The 23,752-nt window shown below is 40.1% G+C and overlaps 1 protein-coding gene across 3 annotated transcripts in view; it reads left to right on the top strand.

Annotated features, from left to right (window-relative positions):
* The window catches only part of RALBP1 (ralA binding protein 1), a 32,908-nt gene extending 10,139 nt beyond the window's left edge, over positions 1–22,769 (top strand). For 2 of the 3 annotated variants that reach the window (XM_064433710.1, XM_064433719.1), the window contains exons 2-10: positions 6,513–6,806; positions 13,901–14,359; positions 16,151–16,500; positions 17,907–18,068; positions 18,551–18,682; positions 19,190–19,297; positions 20,058–20,179; positions 20,591–20,714; positions 20,959–22,769. In XM_064433710.1, coding sequence (XP_064289780.1) covers positions 6,563–6,806; positions 13,901–14,359; positions 16,151–16,500; positions 17,907–18,068; positions 18,551–18,682; positions 19,190–19,297; positions 20,058–20,179; positions 20,591–20,714; positions 20,959–21,222 — 1,965 coding nt within the window. In that variant the 5' untranslated portion in view covers positions 6,513–6,562 and the 3' untranslated portion in view covers positions 21,223–22,769. Of the gene's footprint in view, positions 1–6,512; positions 6,807–13,543; positions 13,639–13,900; positions 14,360–16,150; positions 16,501–17,906; positions 18,069–18,550; positions 18,683–19,189; positions 19,298–20,057; positions 20,180–20,590; positions 20,715–20,958 lie in introns of those variants that run through there. The other variant, XM_064433724.1, reaches the window with a different exon arrangement.
* The last annotated feature ends 983 nt before the right edge of the window (positions 22,770–23,752 follow it).

Here is a 23,752-nt window from a genome sequence, read left to right as displayed (position 1 = left end):
GTGGTTTTCAGAAGTATAGGCCATCAGAGGCCATCTAAGAAGTGTTCAAATAAAAACAGTGATTTGTATTAAGCTTTTAAGTATGTTGTAAAAAATGCAATAGATATGGAACTTAGATGTGATACAGACCTTGTATAGTCTTGGTAAATAAATTCTAATTCAGTATGTTAGCAGGACAGTTGTAGTGTTCAATTCAGCTCTCAGTAATTCGGGTCTTATCAAAAGCTACCATATTTTAATTTGGGCTGAAAAGTTTTGTTCAGAGGCTGTTACTTAAAATTTTATTTTTTTTAAAAGCACTAACCAAGTTTCTCAAACTGTTTCTGAGAATTCAACTAGCAAGAAAATCTCTATTTTCTGTAATACTGAATATTTTGGTAATCAGGCAAACCTTTTTTGTGCTATTTGTAATTTAGAGGGGGAACCTACATTTGGCTGGAGAAGACCTCCCAGATTGCCTTGCTTATGTGTGGCCCATAATTTGCAGAAGTTTTAATGAGAACTGAGTGTGGGAGAAATAGAAGGTGGTGAGGGAAATCTGGGAAATAGTGAGCAGCCAAGAGGTGAGGTTAGATGAGACACTGGGTGTGGAGAACAGGAATGGTGAAATTGGTGTTGCACAGGTCTATGTTGTGAACACCTGCTTGGTGAGGAAAAGATTGTGAGATAGATGAGGTGCAGTCCTGATTGTGGAGGAACTGGACAGCTGGAAAGGGGATGAGGAAGCAAATGGAGAGGGCCTGGGGAAGAGTGTGACTAAACCATGGAGTGGGAAACTAATGTACTGGGCTTGAGTACTGTTACTGGAGGATTGGATTACTTTGTGCTGACAAGACCATGGGAACCAAGAGCAAGATTTGCTGGGGTTAAAAACAGATGATCCTGAACAGCAGAGTAGCACATTGCCAAGAAGTTTGGAGAATGAGAAATGATTCTCAGGGTGGGCAGCAGCAGTTGCAGTGCAGGTCAAGATTCTCCTGCAGAAGTCTGGTCTGGGTGCAGCGCCCATCTGCCTCATGGTGCGGAGTTCAGGCCTTCTGCTTGTTCCTTCACGAAGCTGCCATGCAAAGCAATTAAACAGCTTGTTAGCTGCACAGTTATTTGCAAGAATGCCTCTTAAATATTTGGTTGTGATTGTAATGTAGTGCAGTGCTTTGAAACTGCTTCCATGGCCGTTGGTTCAGCTGGGGAAAGACAAGTGGGAGGACTTGCTGTGATATCCCTGAAGGATGGAATGAGCCACATGGCGGGAAGCCACATGTGGGGCATAGTTTGTGTACCCTCTGTACAGGGCTTTGGTTGTTACCCTGTAACAAAGATCTGTGCCCAGACTTTCCTTGTAGACTGTTTGCTTTGGAGAGTTAGTGGGATAGAAATTGTCACAGCCTGCCTCTCCAGGGAAGTAGGATGTTACAGTAAAATAGGAGTGTGACAGTGTAGCCAGTGCAGGAGGCAGCACCATGGGACAGGGGCTTTTCCTAGGCAGTTCTGGTCCAGCTCTTTCCAATGCTCTCTCCTGGAGCAAAGCATTCAACCATTGATGGTTGGATCCCTTCCAGGGATCACATTTTTGTTTTTTCCAAAATGTGTGTCTTGGAGACAGCCTGTGAATTGCATCCTGATGGAGCTCTACAGAATTTTGTAGGCTAGGGGCTGTAATACTGTTTTCCCTGAAGTGAAACAAACTGGAAAACACGTGCTTCCACATATCTGGAGATTTTATCTTCATGTGATTGCAAGACTTTGTCATAATGGGAGTGGAAACCTTATTTTTGATATTTCTGAAATGTCTAGGGTATTATTTAATTATTTATTTGAAGACTGGCTCCCAACTGATTAGATTATTGAAGAGCTGGAATACCCTCAATAATAGGGAGTATTCTGGATACAGCTACATGTTCTAAATGTGAGCTGGCTCCTCCAAGTGCCCACTCAGATATGGATGTGGTCTGTAGCTCACTGATTGCTGAGAGCTAAGTAGTTTTGTCTGTTTGTATATCACTCCTGAGCTGGAATGGACTCTCAGAGCCAAACTTGAAATGCCTTGGATGGTGCTGTAACTGGCAGACTTTATCCATCTACAGGTAAATGAGAGACCACACAAAAGCTGGGTTTGCTACTCTTAGAGTTTGAAAAATGTACAGCTTGCTCCTATGTAACTTCAACTGTATGATTATACACCCTCCTTTGAAGTAAATTTTCCAATTCTCATGGCATCACATATCCTGTAAAGTAATCTGAGGTTGAGGAGCTGAATTCTGCTGAACTGTTTGTATTTTAGTCTATCAAAAAAATTCTGTGAAGTCCCTTCTTGAGGCTTTAATTTTTGCCAATTATGAAGAGTGTGTGACTCACAGGGGAGTTACTTAATGCTGTGTTTGTCTGATTACTTGTGACTTGTGAAATTTTAAACTTGCTTTGCCTGTCTACATGAAGTACTTCCTTATTCCTTCTCCTTTCATGGCTGTGTTGCCTTATTAAAGAAAGGAAAAGGCACTGATTTTATACCTGGCCACTGCTTATTAAATGAAAGACTGAAATGCTGCCATGCAGTCCAAATGTCAAGGTTACATCAGAGGCCATCTAAGAAGTGTTCAAATAAAAACAGTGATTCGTATTAAGCTTTTCAGTATGTTGTAAAAAAATGCAGTAGATACAAAACTTAGATGTGATACAGACCTTGTATAGTGTTGGTAAATAAATTCTAATTCAATCTTCTCATCTTATTCCAAAGTCTCAACAGTTATAGGAGTACCACTCATGGTTTCTGAAGTGTTTTGACATACTTAGCCCACAAGTGATAGTTTTTATTCTTCTTATGGTTCATTGCTTTCCAAAATGGAGCTGTGTTTGTCACTAGGATATTTTGTCCAAAAATGGTGTGCCTCATTTCTGCAAGAATCAGGTCCTTCACACATGTGCAGATATTTTGGACTGAAGGTCTGTGGTGATGAGTGAGGTACTGCTGTGCTCTGTGTCTGGCTTTTGGATAACTGTGATAGAGCAGGTACTGGAAGCTGAGTGAGTCTCCTCTCTCTGCCTCCATCCTTTGATTAGTGACTTCTTGGGACTATTTTCAATGTAACACCCAGGTATTTAGAGGGTGTCTGTTTGTGGCAAAATGGAATGACCAGGGGACACCCACTGTGCTTCAGATGTGGTCTTGCATAATACTTGTTGCAGAAAAAAATCCACATCCTTCATTCCACCCAGAAGCTTTACAAAATAACATCTGTGCATGCAATCACCTGCTCTAATTTGCTTCTGCTGTTGCAATTGGTTACAAAGCACAAAGTCTCAGTACAGACTCCGTGCAAAACAGAAATAATGGAGCCTTCTGTACTGAGTGAAAGAGCTGTGAATTTGGTCTTTCATACTGTGCCTCTCTTTAATGTGTTCATACCGACTTAGATGATACACTGTTGAAAGTGAGATCTCTTAAAGCTGGCTGTCATGTCTCTGTCTTCCCTTTTCGATGGTTTTTCCAAACCTCATCTTTACTTACTAAATAAGCAGCTCAGACTGAATTTTTTTTAGGAAAGAGTTTGGTTATTTTCAAAAATGAGACTTGAAAAAACACATTATTTTGCTTGTGCAGGCATCTTCCTTCTTTTCCCCAACCCACTTTCCTGTGCTTAGTCTATGGTCTAGAAAGGTGGTGATGGCATGAAGGCTAGGGTATTTTGTGTTAATGATGTACCTTCTTTCCACGTTTAAAATCTCCTATAATTTACTCTTTCCTTGGGGGATAGAGGAAAGGTCACAATTCTGCCCATGTTCAGTGAAGGCTTCTGTTTGACATTTAGTTATTCTGAAGGCTCGACTCAGTGTTGAGCAGGAAGGTGGTTCAAGAAACTGCATTTTGGGAGTACAGAAAAAAGTAGCTAGGTCTGAGAAGGTGCCTGAAGTGCGAGAAGTTCTCTGATCCTGTCAGGTAACAGCGTTTGTGGCTCCTGTGGAAGAAGAGTCAAATGTCAAGTGAATGAGAAGTGGTGGGAGTCAAGGAGCCTGCTGTTGTTTAGGGAGGTAAGAAGGGACTTCTTGTGGTACTGGGAGAGTCTGAGAACCAGTGGGAGAAATGGGGACAAGGTGAAAAGATGAGGTAGATAATCATGAGGTAACAAAAAACAGCAGCAGAGAGCATTCAGGAAGAAGTGGAGACTGGTAACTAATCAGGTAGAAGAAACAGAGGAAGAAGGGAGAGAACTTTATCTGCAAGGAAATGGTGTGCAGAAGGAAAGTAGGAACTGTTCAAATAAAAAAACAAGATGAGGGAAAAGTTGGAAACTGAGCTTGAGTCACAGAGACCAAAGCAGATGAAGATCAGATTGTCTATGATACACTGAAGGTGAAACAGAGTGCTAAGTCAAGACAAGAGCTATGGGAGTACTGACACTTGGTGGAAATCAAAGTTTTAAGTTATAAATACTAAGAAATAACTGAAATCTGAGGAGATGAAGCTGTGTGTGCTGTATGACAAAGCAGAGGTGCCCAAAGAGAGAGGCTGCAGTCCTGTCATGGTGGTTCTGCCACTTCTCTGTTTTTCACTGTTAGTGCTTGCTGAGCTCTTCCACAAGCCAGCTCAGCAGCAGAGGCCCATTGGAGCAGCTAGCAACTTGAATAATCTCAAAAAGAGCAAACTGCTGCAATTGGAGGCAGAGGAGAGTTAATGGGGGGAGTAGCGTGACCTTCCTCATGTGGCAGCAGTGAGTTATTGAATGTCCTGACACATGAGAGCTGCACAGGTGAAGAGAAGCAGTCGGAGGGAAGGGATCTGCTGCAGAGGGGAGGCAGGACTGAAGCAGTAACAGATTGGGAAGAAAAAGTCTGAGAGAGAGAAATTGGCAGAAGAGCAAGCCTGTTAGAAATGTTCCTTCTCAAAATCCCTAGAAGGTCCATGATTTTTTCTGTCTTCTATTGCTGTCAGAAGAAAATGGTAAAAGCCAAAGAAAATGTAAGGATTTATACAGCAGTAGAACATTAGCATCCATTAATAAAGTGAAAGAGGTTTTTTCAGTAGGCTTAAAAACTCTCTTCTGCTGATAAGTCTTGACATAATTTGAGCATCATAAAATTTCTCCCTTATTTAAAGGCCTAGGCAATGTTGCATATAGGAAAGTAATGCTTTCTTGAAGCTGTAAAATAAAAAAATAAGAAACATAAGTACAGTCTCAATTTGTTGCATTTGCAAAAACACCCCATTGTCTTAATTTTTAGCCAGTGCCTCTGCTTTAGCTGGAATAAGGAATGAACAGTATTAAATAAAGATTTCATTAATATTTTCTCATCACAATTCTGTGTCTTACTGTGCCCTGTTCAAATTCTGATCTGAGTAACTGGTAATTTCCATAAGCACTGTGAGTGAGTTCCTGTAGGGAGATACTGTTGCATACGTACTCTAAAATTTCACTCTGATCTGCATACAGAGAGCAGAAAGATGAGAATTTAAAAAAAAATAATAATTTGAACTCCAAAAAAGTGAACAAATCACCCTCCACAAAACCCACTTAGCTGGACTCATCTATAATTATTAACTGGGCAGAATACAACACCAAGTCGTATTTTTTCTGTATGCTACCAATCTGTAAATAAAAGCCCTGGAGTTGAGTGGTACTGCTGAAGAGTGTTGTGGAATGTGTCCTTTGTGACCATTTAGACACAAGAGGCCAAATCCCGCCAAGTGGTCTCCAGAGGTGCAGTGTCCCATACAGCACATCCATTCTGTGGAATTTCTGAAATTTATCTGTGCTATGAAGAGATTTTGCTTATGAGTTCCACTGCTGAGAATTTAGGCATTGGCTTCCTTTAGCAATTGTTGTATAAGCTTTTATTTGACCGTAACTCCCAAGCAAACAATGTACCAGCATCTGGGTGCAGATGACGTGATACAGCCTCTTCAGAGGGGAAAGTGTTGTATACCACAAAAGCAGAATCATTTTTTTACCTTCTTTAATTTGCAGCAGCATAATTAAAAGATGGATTTGCTTTAGCTGTATTTATTTTATTTTCCCCCCTTATTGCAACAGGCTAGGCAAGTTCTTATTTGCATCTATAAAATATGCTTGGGAAAGAAGAAAATGATCTTTGCCTTAAGGGCAGTGCTCACAAACACTCTGAGCTTCCAGGCAAATCTATTTGATGTCAAAAAAAATTAAAGTTACCAAACTAATTTTTAGTAAATACTACCAATCAGTATGCAAGCTGCCTATGAATTTTGTAAGATTTCAACAGTTAAAATATTCAGATACTTAATATATATATTTTACACATCATAGAGTAGAAATGGCTAAAATGGCAAATCTCATGTTAATATGGCTCAGGAGTTAATGAACAAATTCTGCAAACACTGAACTGAAGACCTGATGTTGTGTTACTGTGTCTTGACAGAAGTTGGAACTCTTGTTGTAGAAGGTATTGCTGTTTATGATTTCAGGGTAAAGCTCTAAGCAAGGTGTTCTGAAACCCACTGCTTAAAATTGTGTGGGTTTGATTTTTGTTTTCTTCTGATGCAGGTGTGATGGACAGGTAGCAGAAGATTTCACTTTGATATCTGGGTATCAGAATGACCGAGTGCTTCCTGCCTCCCACGAGCAGCCCCAGTGAACACCGTCGGGTAGAGCACAGTGGGGGACTTGCTCGTACTCCCAGCTCTGAAGAAATCAGTCCTACAAAATTCCCTGGATTGTACCGCACCGGTGAGCCTTCACCACCTCACGACAGCTTACATGAGCCTCCAGATATAGTGTCTGATGATGAAAAGGAGCATGGGAAGAAGAAAGGAAAATTTAAGAAAAAAGAAAAAAGAAGTGAGTAGACAATGTCTCTTTTTAATTCAATGCTTTCAAGTTCTCTTTCCTTTTTTCTCTCTCAAAATTGCTAAGTATTCCCAGTGGGATCTTTTAAATTTGTTTCAATGTGGAGGAAGTTAATTCAGACTTCTACAAGCAGACTTTGTGCAGCACCTGTTTCTCTTGCCAAAAACTCCATACCTTAATTTTTTTTTGTTGTTGTTTTGTAATACAGGTGCCAAGGATGTGCCCAGAATTAATAATGAGTGCATTTATCCAAAACCTTTCATGATGCTTTGGTAAATCCTGGCATGGAGTGGTTCTTCATGTTCTAAGTGGAGGTTTTCAAACGTGTTTCCAAACACATCAATTTTTAAACATCGCTGAATAAAACTGTATGTCTGATCTTAATGGCAGACTTGTGCATTTGGAAGAAGCAGTTTGAACAACTGTAGCTCTTTTCCCATGTGTCTCCCTTATTCAGTGTCTCCCTTATTCAGTGTACCATCCCAAGTTTTCATGTGCACGCTGCACCATTATTAGAGCAGTCATAATATCTGTCCATTTTTTTTCCTCTAGCTTCTCAGTTTAGTCTGATCATGCAGTTTCCTCCAGCAGTGCCAAAGTATTATTGCGGAGGTCAAAAATGTGAAAACCAGCACTGAGATCTGAATTTTCCAGAACTCACTGAGCAAATGTTAGAAGAAGGTAAAGCTTTGAATATAGAATCCTTTGTCAGTGTATCAGTATCCAGAGTGGAAATTTCTTAAATGCTTACCCCTCTTCCAAAACAACAGAACTATTACTTCCCACCTTTAGATTTGTGCAGAAAATGTTTGAAACATGAGATAGCTTTTATTCAAGAAAGTTTTTCTACATATTCTGAAAGAACAAAGCCCTTGGAAATAGTAAGCTGATACTGAGCACTCTCAGTACCAGAATGACCCTTCCTGTCCAAGTCTCTGAAACCTAAATATCCCAGCCCAAGTGCTAGTACTTTGTTATATTTGTTTTAGCAAAATTTCAAAATGTCTGTATCTCTGATGCCAGTGTATCCTGCTACTTCTTAGATGTGGAATTTGGAAGATCAGAAACAGCGAGACAGTATTCTGTTAGAATTAATATGGTGACTATTTGTAATATGCATGCACATATTTAAATAATCATTCCTTAAGAATCTGCTGTCACTGCACTGCTTTTAATCAAACCAGTTTCCTGGAATGCAGGAATTGTTTCTACCACAGTTAAGAAGGACTATGGCTATTTTAACTAAAAACTGTGTACCTAAAAAATACTGTAACTCAAAGATGCATCCTCAGGTTAAAACCAACAGTTGAAATTCCTACAGGTTTTTAGAAGAGTGATTCCTTAGTGATTTTCTGTAATGTAAACCATATTGACCTAATACAGATTATTGAATTGGCAATGAAAATTTGGTATTGATTGGATAGGTCTAAATTCAGGCTATCAGTAGTTGCTTTTTTACTGTCCAGCTTTCTGTTAGAACTCTGTATTGCACATGTCTAAATCTGGAACTGGTAGATGCCAACTTTTTTCATTGTGCGGATTTCTTTGTATGGAATTCAGGATGTCTCCTGGTGATAGTGTAGCTGAAGGCTGTTGTTTAGGAGGAAAAATGCTATTTCAGCAAATTCACACAGGTCTGTGCACATTGGCACTGCTACTGTTTTTTCCCCACAAGAGATTGCAACACATTTTATAGCTGATGTAAAGCAATTTTTGTTACTTAAAAGAAATATTAAATGTATGAAAAAGTCCTCAAAGAACACAAAAATTCAAAATATGGGAAGAACAAAATCATCTCTTGCAGCACTAATGTAAAGGGCATTCAGCATTTCTTGGCCCTAATACATGTTTGTCATACAATTACCAGTCAGATAGAAGAGTAAGTTACATACCAAGCTTTCAGTACATCTCATACGCTCCAAAAATAATTCATATTGTAAATATACCCTCAACAGACACTTTACCCCTCTCAATTACAAGTGTTCTGTACAGTTGTTTATCATGGCAGATTTTAAGAGTTTTCCTTCTAGATTTGGCCTTTGTTGGTCCTTCCATCCTTTTGATTTTTCATTTTATTTCACCTTTTCAATTCTGTTGTATGTCTTCAGATTGTTTATTTTCATTTTTTCTCACTACCTGCTTTGTTTTTGAGCAGTGCATACCCTGCCATGATCATGCAGTTTGGGCTATAAACAAATATAACTGAACATGTCAGTGAAAAAAGACAAGTTAACACTACATTATGACAGAGTGTTTGTTGATCTTCAATATTAGTGAATTAATGACAAAGTCATTCTAACAACTGAAATTGTATCTAAGTTTAATCCCACAAAAATCTTGAGCTGTTTTGATAATACTCTAAATGTAAACTTCAGAAGTACTTGAAGAGCAGCAGGGAAGGGAAGGTTAAATACCCCAAAGTTACTCAGTTTGGTTTTTCAGGTAAATCATTTCTGCAAGAGTAATGTACTCTTAGCTTCATTATTATCACCTATATCACAAAAGCATTTTTGTGTGGTAGCAAAATATCCTTTTCCATATCTTTGTATATAGATACAGTTATTCAATGATTTGATTTTTTCATGTTAGTGTCAGTAACCTAACAATGCACAGCAATTATTCTGGGGGAAAAGTGCTAAAAATGTTTTGGAGGTAATAGAAAACTAGAAATTTTTATGTGGAATATTGGCTACTGGAAAAATGTTTCAGCCACTAATTTTTATTCTCCCCTCTCTTGTGATAGACTGGATGTTGGTTGGCTGTAGAGTGAGTTAGATTAGGAGACTTAGTAGGGATTAAAAAGAATTTTCTTTTTACTGGCATAGTTTTAAATCAGATCCGTTTCCTGACTCAAACAGAACTTGTCCTTTGACAGCAGGAGAGCAAAAATGGATCTGTGTTAAGCAGTAATGGATTATCTGAAACAGCAACCACTGTAATTGATTTTTGAAAATGTTTAACCAGCTGTCACTAATCACATGTTGATAAAGCCATAAAATATGCAGTTGCTTGCAGAAGAAAAATGTTATGGTAAAATACTTCTGAAGAAGCTCTTCTACCTATTAGAATTTCTATAGATAAAGAGTGTGTATGTAGTAGATCTTACTCTGCTTATTCATTTTATTACTGAGATTGATGCTGGTGGGCAGAATGGGTTCAATATGCAGCTAGGATTTTTTTTTTTGTTTACAAGAATCTTTATTTTCTTTGTACAATTCTCAAGAAAATGGGAGCATTGTTTGAATTGTACTAAACTATCACATCAAAGGTTAGGAGGATCATTGGTATGAACTCTTCTGAAAAATTTCGGGAAATATTTTTGATGGACAGATCCTTAACATATTGGACAGGGTGTCCTCTGTGTTCTTTTGGAATGTAGATGAGGACTGAAACCAAACCACTTCTATTGCAAAGAAAACATTATTTTTACTGTCTGGTGTGTGGAGAAGCTCTGAATACCATTTTCAGATCTACAGACTAAAAAGTTATCAGCATTTTCTACACCTGATAAAGATTTGAGGCTCTTCATGTCATGGTTTATCTTTGGGATAAACAGGGTGTGTTGCTACATCCTGTTCTGCTGACAAATCACTGTATTTCTACATACCACTGTGTTTATCTAGCAAAGCACCATTTGCAGATAGTTTAAAAGTCTGCCTTTCAATGCCAGTGATTATTGTAAATGAAAAAAAATGTCAGACAAATTTCTTATTTCAGCTTTATTTGCTCTGCTGGCATGGTGCTGCAGAGTAATCTGAATGCAGAGTTTGTTTGGGAGTGCTGTGCTGACATCAGTGAGTCAAGTGAATACTAAAGACAAACTGATCTAATTGAAAGTTGGATAGTGAGTGCTGGTAGTGTCTGTAAGGTAGAAGTTTCTGTTGATAATAAAAATGTATCTTATGGGCAAAGAGAAGAAGTAGAAACCATCTATCCAAGCTCATTGTGTATTTGTGTGTCTTAGTTTTACTTAGAAATGCTGTACAATCTGATGACAATCCCTGTGACAAACTGACATTAGGTAACTAATGCTTGCATTGCTCTTCAGTCATATTTGACCTACTAATTCTTCTGTATGTAAAAGCCATCCATGTTTTCTTTCAGTGAATTAATTACAGATGCTGCAGATTTCCCTAGGGAGCCAAATCATCTGTAGAGTATTAAATTACTTAAAAACCCATCAGAGACTTGATGGACAAAATGTCTCTTGCAGTAGGTTTGATAAGTGGTAGTTCTGAATAATGCCACCCTTGGAGTTAACAATAAATACTACAGCATAATTTTAGTGCTTTGTTATGAGAACACAGTATTCCCGAGTATGCAGATTGATAGAGACAGTGGACTTGCTGCATGACAAAGATTATAAGCCTGTAAACTACATTTTCTAGAGTAACACTGGAATTTTATCATTATTTTTTAAAGGGTTTTTCATAATTCTCAGTAACATAAGGGCTGTACTTGAAGCATTACATTTAAAATAACTGCAATGAAGGCATGCTTATGGAAGGAAGGTCTAACAAAAGGAACTGGCAGATTATGCTGTGTCATTATGCTGGTGAAATTGGAGTATTTATTACATTAGTACTGTTCTCATATAGATGGAGGAAAATGTCAGTGACATAGAGTAGAGTGATGGGAAAATGGGGACTATTGGTACTGGAAGTCTTGAGGAAACAGTGAACAGAAATACCAGTTTACTATACCCTAGGTAATACTCTTTCCATATTTAAAATTACCTGATTTTTAAAGCACTTTTGGTAATTTTGCTTCTGTATAAATGTAAATTGTTTATATTTCAATATATTGTAACACCAGTGAAAAGGATACAGCAATTTTTTAACCAAAAGTATAGTAAAGAAAATCAGGCTGATTGAGTGACGTGCAAATCCTCTCTTGGTATGGGTGGGATATTCTGTGTGAATCTGTATTAGTGTATGTTTCTAGACTTTGACTTATGTTACTGAGACAAATTTTAAAAGGCAGAGTTTGTATTTAACTTGCTCCTTCATGTCTTCTCATGAATTCAAGAAATACCAGTTTCAGTAATGTTCTCTTGCTGGTGTTACATTACCACAGATCTAGGAAGGCACTGGGGCTTGCAGAGTGCAATGTTGGGACATAGGAGCAGTGCTCTGTTGGTGGCATCGACCTCCCAGCCTGTGTTCCAGTGCTGACACTTCCTGGTGTGCGTGTGGGAGCCCCAGGCTGTGTGACTGGGACCTGTCACAGCTACCCAGGAGGAAAGACTGAGGGCAGATTGTTCTGGGGCTCTCTCTGGGGGACATCTGGCTCTCTGTTTGGAAATTACATCTCTGAAGTTCATCTTGAACCTTGGTGCCAGCCCTGTCTCATTCTCATAAAACACAGTGAAGATGTGTGCTCCTGCTTTGTCCTGTAGCTGGTAGATCTGCAGTTGCTTCTGTACCAGAGTGAAATTTGAATCCTTGCCCATTTCTGGGTTTAGTTTACAAAAACCAGTTAGTGACATAAGCAAGGAGACCTGGCTGCTGGTTGGCCTTCAGTTAATGTTTGCATTTTTATGTTAAAATCCACTTGGACAGGAACAGTTCCACAGTCTTTTGCAGGCTTCTAGGAAAGTGTGTTTGGTAGTCCTAGGGAAGAGTATCAGCTGCAAAGACTGAGCTGATTCAACAAAGGTAATTATCTTATGGTAGTTCCATGCTTTAATACATTTCTTATATTTGTTTGACTATTACAAGCTGTCTTCTACAGAGCAGTCAAGGAGGCTTCAAAATAGAGAGAGTTTTTATATGCTGATAAAATGCTGAGAAACTTTGCGGTCTGGTGTAGTTCAGAATTGGAAAGAGGAAAGACTAAATGCCCCCCGGTTCTTCTGCAGATATTGGAAAAAATGATAGCCTGCAGTCTCGTGCGTGATATGCTCGCATATTATCAATGGGGTAATTTTCCTCTGCCCAAAACTATTCCGGTAGCAAGAGCACTTGGCTGTCAGTGCTGCCTCTGACACTGAGGCTCTGCCTGTAGGTCGTGGAAGAGTCTCAAAGGACTCTTAATGGGGGCTTGCTGCCCACTGCCTTGGGGCACCTGGCTGGTGCAGATGGCATGTCAAATGTCACCTTTGTTGACCAGGATTCAGGCTTACTTTTCTTGTATAGTGTACTATGTATGTAAAATTAAAATTAGTGGACTTGAAAGTTGTGTTGGATTGCATGTTGCTGGGTTTGTGGGTTGTTTTTTTTTTTTTTTTTGTTGGTGTGTTTGTTGGGGTTTTTTTGTAATCCAGCATTAAAGACTTTTGTGTTCTTGCCTGAAGGTGAGGCAGGGCCAGCTGCAGAGGCGTAGTGACTTAAAAGCACCTGGTGCATGTTTTAGACAGCACTTGGATGTTTGCTGCTGGAATGGTGTGCTCAGCCCAGGGACTTGTTTGAATCTCTCCCATGTGCTTTTTAAGGCAAATCTGCACTTTCATGGGCAGGTATTGTTCTAGTGTTACTGGAATTGTGTTATTCATCCAGTGAAAAGTAAGTGCTAGTGCTTTTTTGGTTTATGTTTGGTGTGGGTTTTTTGTATTTTATTTGGGGCTGAAACTTTATTAACTTCATACTTGTCTTTAAATTCATAATATTCTAGAAAAGGATTGGGGCTTTAAGTGGCTAAAGTTTAGTTTGTTGTTAATTGAAATTTGTTAGACTTCTGTGTATGCAGTAGATGATCCTTAACAGCAACTCTTATACTGTTGATTGCAGGAACATAGAGAAGTTGCCAGACAGTTGTTTTTATTTTGCATTTCCTTCACTATTAGATGGGAATCTAGCCCATAAGATGGACATAGCCATTATGAGTAAGTATATAAAGTATTCATTGTTTAGATCGTGCAGGAGCTCTGTGGCTTATCTTTGATGTAATTATACAACTTGATTTAATCCTTGTCCACTCAAAGTGTGTAACAACTAAAGAAAACCTTCTGAGGAGTCAGATGGCACTGTTTTTTAATTCATGTTGCTTCTCCCCTCTCCTCCTTACATGCAATTTCTTGTTGTTGATGTCTGGAAAGTAAACAGACTCACAGCTGTCCCCTTCCCTTCTCCTGCTTTGCCCAACAGCGGAAGGTTACGCTGCGTTTCAAGAGGACAGTTCCGGTGATGAAGCTGAAAGTCCTTCCAAGTTGAAGCGGTCCAAGGGAATACATGTCTTCAAAAAACCCAGCTTTTCCAAAAAGAAGGAGAAGGATTTTAAAATAAAAGAGAAACCCAAAGATGAAAAACACAAGGAAGAAAAACATAAGGAAGACAAACACAAAGAGAAAAAGTCAAAAGACTTAACTGCAGCAGATGTTGTAAAACAGTGGAAAGAGAAGAAGAAAAAGAAAAAGCCAATTCAAGAGACAGAGATACCTCAAGTGGATGTTCCAAGTCACAGACCCGTGTTTGGCATTCCTTTGTCTGATGCAGTAGACAGGACCATGATGTATGATGGCATCCGCCTGCCAGCAGTTTTCCGTGAATGTATAGATTACGTAGAGAAGTATGGCATGAAATGTGAAGGCATCTACAGAGTTTCAGGTACTCTGAGCACACTGACATGCAGGTTCCTAAAGTCTTTACTTGCAAATTTCTTATTATTTTATCACTTCCAACGTCTAGGTACACTGCTTGTAGCTCCATTAATTATCCAGAAGGCAATCAGGTAGCCAAAGTGAAGCAAATTTGTAGGTCTGATGTACCAGAAAAAATTGATAATGTGGTGGTACTACTTAATGGCAGTAAAAACACACCTATTTTGGCCTTTTGTCGTGGGATGGTAGCAATGAATAAAATGTGTTAGTATGGCCAACTTGTATACTTTCTTCTGCTTTAGAAATACAATGGTAGCTGATTGCAAAAGCAAACATGAGCCAAAACTATTTCATTGCTTATGCTTCCCACTAAGTTACTTTTTCCAGTTACTCCCATTGTATTTTTTTTCTGGTAAACTTCTTTTCTTTCAGCAAATTTGCTAATAAGCAGAAAATGCAAGTTTCATTAAGGTTAGCAACAGCAGCTAATTAACTGTTGTAGTTGTGTAACACCAGCTTACATAAGTGAAACCTCAGTTTTAGTCAGGTTAGACAAAACAGTCCCTTTATTTGTGAGCTGCACCAGAAATGCAGCTCCTGTAAGTATTTCTGTGGGTACATTGGAGGGGACAAGAACAAGCAAGGAAAGGAATTTCAGGAAAAGCATTTTGAGTCAAGTTACCCAGCACTGCAAACCAGTAATGAAATTATTTTAAAGACTTCATTAACTGTCTTCATGCTGTCCATCTGCATGGTGTTTGGTGGGCATGCAGGAATACTGCAGCACCTTCAGCAGTTGTTTAGTCCTGCCTAGTGACACATTTTGGTTGCTTGTCTTTTTACACATGTTGTGTTGGGAGTTTTCACAGGTGTGTTTTCCTTAATTTCTGGTGTGTCCTTTGTGCATGTTCTCCAGTGCAACAGCTCCCTCTTGTGCATGTAGGATTGTTTAGATTGAGAGCTCAGAGCGAGCATTGCCGTGCCTTAGTGGCCTGCAGCTGTTGTGAGCTAGTGCTTATTTTGGCCATGAAACCGAGCATGTTTTCCTGGCATTTTCCAGGGGCTGAATGTGCCCAGTTGTGCTCATTGAGTATGAGCCCAGGCCAGGGCTGTGCACCAAGTTGGTGTAACTCAAGTGGGTGTTGGAGCTGCAAGAATGAAATTTCCCTAAGCTTAGGAAGATTGGAATGTCACTGAGTTTATACAAACACCTTGTAGAAAATCTTGGCTGGTTTGAAAAATTGTGAGCACAGTTTTAAATCATGTGGTGCCTCAAATCAAGGTCTTGCATGAGATTCCTCTTCTGAGGAGAGCCAGCTGGAAATCTGGAAACTAAAAAGTGTGGGGTTTGTTTTGACAAAGGAAAGCTGTTATAGGTAGAACTTGTTGCACAGCATCTGAACTAAAAACATATTTGCTGCCTGGATCAGGGATGGATAATTGACCAGCCAGAAAGAAGCTTAATGCAAATACACAATTGATCTTGAGTTCCCAGCATTTGCTCACTCTATTTTATGTTCTTTGATGAAAGGGAATGCTGGCACCAGTTCTAATTCAGAGCTCTGTCAGTGCTTTGGTTTGGCTTCATAGGAGTAGTCAGTGCTTTTAGAACCAGTGACCATGTAATTTTGAGTCACGATTTTCACTTTGTCACATGGGATAACTTTTAAGAGGTGTTTCTCAACTATCTTAAATTGTAAGGAGAGGCGAAATAAAGGCATCTCCAAAAGTAGAAGTTGAAATATAACTATTAGACACTTACAGGCAAATTTTTTCTTAATTCTTGATCTATTTTAAGGAATAAAATCAAAAGTTGACGAGCTGAAGGCAGCCTATGATCGCGAAGAATCTCCAAACCTGGAAGAATATGAGCCCAATACAGTCGCCAGCTTGCTCAAACAGTACCTACGGGAACTGCCCGAAAATCTGCTTACCAAAGAGCTCATGCCCCGCTTTGAAGATGCTTGTGGAAAGAGCACAGAAGCTGAGAAAGTCCAGGAGTGCCAGAAGCTGCTCAAAGAGCTGCCAGAGTGTAACCATCTCCTGATTTCTTGGCTGATTGTGCATATGGACCATGTTATTGCAAAGGAACTGGAAACAAAAATGAACATCCAGAATATTTCTATAGTGCTCAGCCCTACTGTTCAGGTACGTGCACCACACAGCAAGGCTCGGAGCAGAACTGCAGCCCAAGAAAGATTTCTTTGTAGGAGTTCTTTTGCAGGTGGGAAGTGGGTATTGTCTGATACAGTTTAGCTAAATTACAGCTCCTCTTTATGCCTCAGGAACCCAAAATGCTGGGAAAGGGGGAACAAAAGACTTTCTGCGTGTGGGCTTGCATACTGTGGGTCTGATATTTGGGTTATCATCAGAGTATTACAAAGACTGCTGTCTTTCAATTCTGTCATGAGGAAGTAATTTAATGTTGATTTTGTTCAATAATTCATACAGATACACAATTTCTGTGGGGTTTTCATTTAGTGATAGTTTAGTTAAATATTGTTGCTTAATTTTAATATCAAGCTGATGAACCCTGTCCTGCACGTAGATCTTCCTGGTGCAGTAGTGACTTAGGTAAAATGGCTTTGTTGTCTGTAGCCAAATGGCTGGGGAATAACAACTGTCTTGGTTTTCCAGTAAGATTTTGTGGTTTCTGGATTGCTTGATTCCATAATAGACATCTTGGAAATATGTAATTAAATACAGCTCAGAATTAGTCCTGTGCATGATGAAAACGTGGCATTATTGGGTGTGGATCTTCTAGAGCAAACTCCACAAGTTAGAAAAGCCTGACTTTATAATTAAGAGTCCAGGTGGAGGCCCAGTAGCAGAAGGGCCAGCTGTTACTCCTGGGTTTTTTGCTATGCCAGATACCTCTCTAGTTAGGAAAAGAAGTAACAATTAGGGTAAAACAATGCAGGCCCAATCACATTTTGTTGGTAACTAGATCTTAGCAATTGAAGTGCAGGTAATGACACTAATATTTATTTCAGGATAATTCTTTAGATGCCAATGGAAGATAAAATATCAAAATAATTATAATTGCTTCTGTCTCAGGTTAAAACAAGGAATATAGTGATATTTGCATACTACCTTTTTCTACTATATTAAGTCATCTGAGAGAGAAGCTGTAGAGAATACTTAAAGGTTGGGGGAAGAGAGAGAAGGTATAGCCAGCCATCAGGTATAACACAGTAGGGTTGATGTTCCCTCTAACTGTCTGTCTTTATGTGAGTAAAAGAGATTTAATGCATTTCTATGTCTACCAGTGGTGGAAATAATGCTGGTAGGTTAAGAGATGTGAAGATGCCGAGTTTAGTATGAAAATGCCTCACATGCACAGCTAAGAGAAACAGTGGATTGATCCCTTGAGGCAGCACTGCATTGTTGAAAGTAAAGATCTTGTTCAATCCAGATTTTAATCTCAAGACAGACTGATATGACTGTAGCTCACTGAAAGGTTTACTAAAGGCTGCTGTTTCTGGAGGACACTGTGTTTTGCAGATAAAGATGATGTGAATAAATCATCTTAACCAATATCCTCCTCTTTTCAGATCAGCAACCGTGTCCTGTATGTGTTTTTTACACATGTTCAGGAGTTCTTTGGAAATGTGACCCTCAAGCAGGTGACAAAACCTCTTCGCTGGTCAAATATGGCAACAATGCCAGCACTTCCAGAAACACAAGAGAGCATCAAAGAAGAAATCAGGCGACAGGTTGGCAATAACTTGAGTGTTTTTCTGTTTATCTTTGCCCTGGCTTTATACATTCAGCAGAAAATTCTCCTAGGTTTGTAACATGCACTTTAAGTCAATCACGATTATCCTATTGTGGTCTCATCCTATCAGTGAGACCACTGGGAAGAGCCTGATGATTTTCTTTCCTTTTTCATATGTGGAAGTCGTTGTGCTCTTGTGAGGCTCATAGCTGTGTCATCCATGGAGTGCTTTGCTATGTAGGTCAATACTTTGGTTGTGGGAGGAGGGTCAGGAGAGCCATGAGGGAGGGTGGTTTCTTTAGTACTGCTCTTCAGCTGGCTCTGCATCCATGCTGGGTGTGTGTTAACACTTGTTCATGGACATGTCAAGGTTTGAAAACCAGAACTCCCAGCCCATTGCTACAGAGCAAGAAAGATCTTCCTTTTCTATCTGCCCTGCTACAATATATTTAAAGACTATTTCTTTGGCAATCTTTCTAGGAGTTCCTTCTGAACTGTTTACACAGAGACTTGCAGGCAGGGATAAAAGACTTATCCAAAGAAGAGAGACTCTGGGAGGTGCAGAGAATCTTAACAGCTCTTAAAAGGAAATTAAGAGAAGCTAAGAGACAGGTGGGTAATTTTCCTGTTTATTGGCCAGACAGCTAAATCATGGATCCTAATCCATAGCAGTGCAGAGGCACCCAGTTAGATCATAACACCTTTCAATCCTCTTTGCTGCAGATTTTCCCATTTTAACTTTACATGCCTGATGAGCAATTGTGTTTTCTCCTTGGCTGGCTCTCCCTAGAGACAGGGAGATCTTCACAGCTGCTCACAAAAAAATGTGTGTGATGAAAACCTCAGTGTTTGCTAGGGCACGTGCTCATGACATGCTTAAAAATCAAGTCCTGGAGTACCAAGAGGAATTACTGGAAGACTTGAGGTTAACAAATCTGAGAAGTGTTTTTTAAACTATTGTATGTCCCACAGATGGGACAGACCATGCTCAAAATTTGGAAGACAACTGTGATGGTGGTTCTAAATTTGGAAAATAATGCATTCAAAAAAATATTTTTTAGAGTAAATACAGTGACCAGGGAAGCTGTCCTTTTAAATGTTGTTTTCTTTCTCTGGCAGGAGTGTGAAACAAAGATTGCACAAGAAATTGCTAGCCTTTCAAAGGAGGATGTCTCCAAAGAAGAAATGAATGAGAATGAAGAAGTTATAAATATTCTGCTTGCACAGGTAGCTGGCAGGCACTTACCTGTTTGCCTGGTAATGGTATTTTATATTTCAGATCTGTTAAACAATCCTTTGTCCCTTCTGATGCCGAGGGGACATTGCAGGCTCAGAGGGGTCTCTGTGTCCATTAAAACCACAAGGATTTGTTTTAATGGCCAGTGAAGCAGGGAAGGAAAGCTGACTGCAAGAGTGAGCCCAGAGCTGAGGAGACTCTTGTTAACAGCAGGCAGGAGACACTGAGAAAGAAAAAAGTGGCCTTTGTTGTTCATGTACATAAAAAGCACCACTTCCCAATGTAGCCAGGTTCAGTACTGTTAGCTGCTTTCCTGCCAGTCAAAGGAGATAAGGCAACTGTTTTGGCTTTTTTGCCTTCTGTTGCTTCCCCCAGTAGCTTTGAAAATTAATATAAGGAGGAAAGTACAGAGGGGAGAAGATCAAAGACATGTAATTCAGTTTTTCTAGTTATTTTATGGGTTGGCTAGAGCTTTCCCCTGTGATTTAAGGAAAGGCAGCCAAACATGCCAGGATTTGGTGTGTCATCTCCACAACTATTCAGTGTGGTGATTATCTTGAGGATTTAGAACAGACATTGTTGGGTTGGAACTTTTTATTTGCTTTGAGGTCTTGATGGATCAAAGTTCAAAGCAGACATGCTAACCACTGCCACTGAAAGTATTTCAGAGAACAGCATCATCTCATACTTATTGTATGTTCCTGTAGGAAATAAAGTCAAGGCTTTAAGTGAACTAACTGATCATTGCAGGAGAATGAGATTTTAACAGAACAAGAAGAGCTGCTGGCCATGGAGCAGTTTCTGCGCAGACAGATCGCCTCCGAGAAGGAAGAAATAGATCGGCTCCGAGCAGAAATCGCTGAAATACAAAGGTAAAGGGGACAGCTCACAGCAGAGCCCGGCCAGGACAGCAGCTGTGATGAAAAGGACATAAATGCTTTGCTGAAAGAGTACTCCAAACCACACTTAAAAGCTCACCCAGTGAACATCGCAGTTGAAAGCCACTTGTTTTTATTGAAGTCTTGACAAATTTGAATCTTGCAGGATATTTTCTGTTGTTTTAACAATGGAATTTTAATCTAAAGGAAACTTGACCCTGCACACTAAAAAAATCCCCCTATGAAATCACTGCTTTATTAAATTAAGCTTTGAAGGGGAAGTCTGATTTTGCTGTTTAAACCATTGGCAGAGGATTGAGGGCATGAAAGTTAAGTCTCTTGTGTTGCCACAGTTCTGGCAGACTCAAGGAGTGTTTAAAGTGGAATTTGCCCTTGGTCTTTCAGTCGCCAGCAGCATGGCCGCAGTGAAACCGAGGAATACTCTTCCGAGAGTGAAAGTGAGAGTGAAGATGAGGAGGAGCTGCAGGTCATCCTGGAGGATCTGCAAAGACAGAATGAGGAACTGGAGGTAGGATTTGGTTCTTAGCATTCCCTGGTTTTGTCCTGTGGTGGTTGTGTGATTGCACAGGTGCAGACTGGTTGTGTGCATCACTTTTCCCCAGGCTTGTGACGCACAGAGCTTTTAAATCACCGCTGTGTGTGAGTCCCTGTTGCTGCCTGGGCCAGCAGTGCTAAAAACCCCTGAGCTACAGCACTGCTGTGTCAGAGGAACATACTGTCATTCCCTGACGTTTGTTTCCCTTTGTTAAAAGATCAAGAACAATCACCTGAACCAAGCGATTCACGAGGAGCGTGAGGCCATCATCGAGCTGCGGGTGCAGCTCCGCCTGCTGCAGCGCGCAAAATCCGAGCAGCAGGGGCAGGAGGAAGAGGAGCCGGAAAAGCGCGGCGGCGTTTCTCAGCAGCAGAGGGACACTGTCCTGGAGACAAAAGCAGCCAAAGAGCAGCCAAAAGCAAGCAAGGAGCAGCAAGTCAAGCCATCGCCAAGTAAGGACAGGAAAGAAACTCCGATTTGATCCGGCTCCTTGGCTATGCACAAAATCAACCGAACTGTGCAAATTACTGTAATTTGAGTCAAACTGCACAAATTATTGGTGGCTGTGTACATTCTGTAAAGAAACTTTTCTTTTAAGCCCTGGAGACTTTTGTCTCTAATACTTGTGGCTTCTACTCATCAGACTCAGGTGAGTTTGGAGAGGCCAGAAGAGTTTTCCAGTTAGTATCAGATTATTTCAAGACTGGTTTCTTTCAGGTGATTTAAAATAATTCAGTAACAGTTTTATTTCAAACCAAAATCATTATTTACATTCACTGGAGCAGAATTGGAAGATCTCCTTTTCAGTAAACAAACAAAACCCACCCACACTTACTAATGATTTGCCTTGTGGATCTGTTCATCCTCATTCACCATTATTTCTGCTTATTAACCTAGTCACTTCTTGCTTGTGCCTTTGATACCTTTCTGATGCAGATTATATACAAGGGAGCTTTAAATTTATTCTGGGTTGGTTGAAACAGTGGGAGACTGTGGGGTATCATGTTTACCTAACATGCCCTTAAGCTTCATTTCTGTTCTGAGATGTACTGAATAAGTGTAAAAACTTGAGAGATGTTATTTATGTCCCCGTGTGATGGAAATGTCCATGTCCTTTAGCGGTGTAGGTAATCACTGACTCCTCATTAACCGCCCTCATCACACCTGTTTGAGACAGGCCCTGTTCACACTGCTGCCATGTAGCCAAGCGCTTTGTCTTCATCCATTTTAAATGTTTCCATCTCTTGGAAAAAGCCACTGCTTGTAGGCAGGGATGGGAGTGGTTCTGTCTTTGGGACGTATCTGCCTGACCAAGCAATACAGCATTTCCCTGCACAAATGCCAGTCACTTGGGATTCCAAACGAGCCTGAAGAGCAACACCAACAGGAGGTACTGGGGCTTCAGCAATAGCCTCTTTTTGTTGGTGTTCAACAAACCAACCACTGCTACCTGGGACTTGGTTTTGGTTTGGCTGTTTTTAGTGCTTCTACCCTCCCAAATCCTCCACCCACACTGGCATTTAAGGGCCCTTTAATGTTTTGGATACACTCATTGGGCTCAGCCCTCAATCCATATATAGACAGAAACTCCACAGAGTGCATATAGGCTATCTTATTTTTTAATCTGGATATTTATTTTCAGCACCTGTTGGATATGGTTGTATTCTTTATCTATTGCACTGTTGTGAATCATTGGCCATGATTTGATTTTTGTACAAATAATGCTTTGATATGTTATAGAAAAAAACAGCATAGTATTTTTTTAAAATTTGGAAAAAAGTTTATAAACACAGAAAATGTGATCAGATTACAAATGTAAACTAAAGCATTCTCCCTTGCCTTCGTTACATACATTTTATATTTGCTGGCAATATTTAAACTTTTGTTTGTTTGTTTAATTCACACTAATTCCTATTGAATTATCATGGATTTTTCTAATGTTCTTCAGACAAATCTCTTAATATTGGTTAACTTTTATTTTGTTAGGATTGTATTTATCAAGCAAATAAATTCAACAGCCATTTGAAAGTAGTGTCTCCTTTATCTACTTCATAATGCAGCTCACAGTGACTCTTCTTGGGTGGGTGCCTGCAGCTGAGAAGTTTCTATGAAAAATTACTCAGAGTAAGGCCTGAAGCAGAGGTGGAGCTGCTGCCCCTGCAGCAGAAACTTGGTGTCAGAGCACCTGAGAGATGTTTCATTGAATTGTCCTGTGCCTCAGCACAGGTGAGGCGGGGCTGGGCACCTGCTCCTCCTCTGCAGAGGGGCCTGACTGCCCCAAGCATGGAAGTGGCTTCCTCACCCCGATGCCTGCAGGGAAGGAGGCACAGAGCAGCAGCCCTTTGAAAGTCTGCACGTGGCAGCTGTGAATCATTAGCAAAAAAAGCTGGAGCTAATTTCAAATAAAGTGGAAAGTAACTACAGCACAATAATCTGAGTGTGCTGTTCAGATCCCATTATAGACTTCTCAATCCCAAGGGCCACAGAAAAATACCTGAGCAGCCTGGTCGTCTGCATGAAGCACATCCATGTCCTGAAGGAGCACGTTGTCTAAATCAGAGCATCCGTTGAGCTGACTTAAAATAAGCCTCTTTGCAACACCTTCGAGCCTGTGTGTGCCAAGTGCAGCACAGAATCCCTGCCAAACCCTTTGGACAAAACACCACTGATTTACATTTACTGAATGAGGGAGGAACAGGCTCACTACGTTATTCCGCTGTTCTGGGCCTAACATTTGTGAGAGTGATTGGCTCGTTGGCTTCCTTTTTGAAATGTGAGCACGTCCACTAGAGGTGCCCAGGTGATGGGACAGGTGACAGTGACCCACCTGGCTTGTTTTGACAGCCCTTTCCAACACAGGCCTGGAACAGATTGGTCACATCAGCCCAAGGGATCGGGAAGCCTGTATGAACAAATCATTGGGATTCCTGTGCCAGTATGAGCCAGGACACAAAGCAGGAGTTTGCCCACAGGTTACTGAAATCATGACAGCTTTTACAGCCATTGAAATA

Source organism: Passer domesticus, chromosome 1 (genome assembly GCF_036417665.1).
Source record: "Passer domesticus isolate bPasDom1 chromosome 1, bPasDom1.hap1, whole genome shotgun sequence".
NCBI classification, from domain to species: Eukaryota; Metazoa; Chordata; class Aves; order Passeriformes; family Passeridae; genus Passer; species Passer domesticus.
This window is presented reverse-complemented; position numbering and strand designations above follow the sequence as displayed.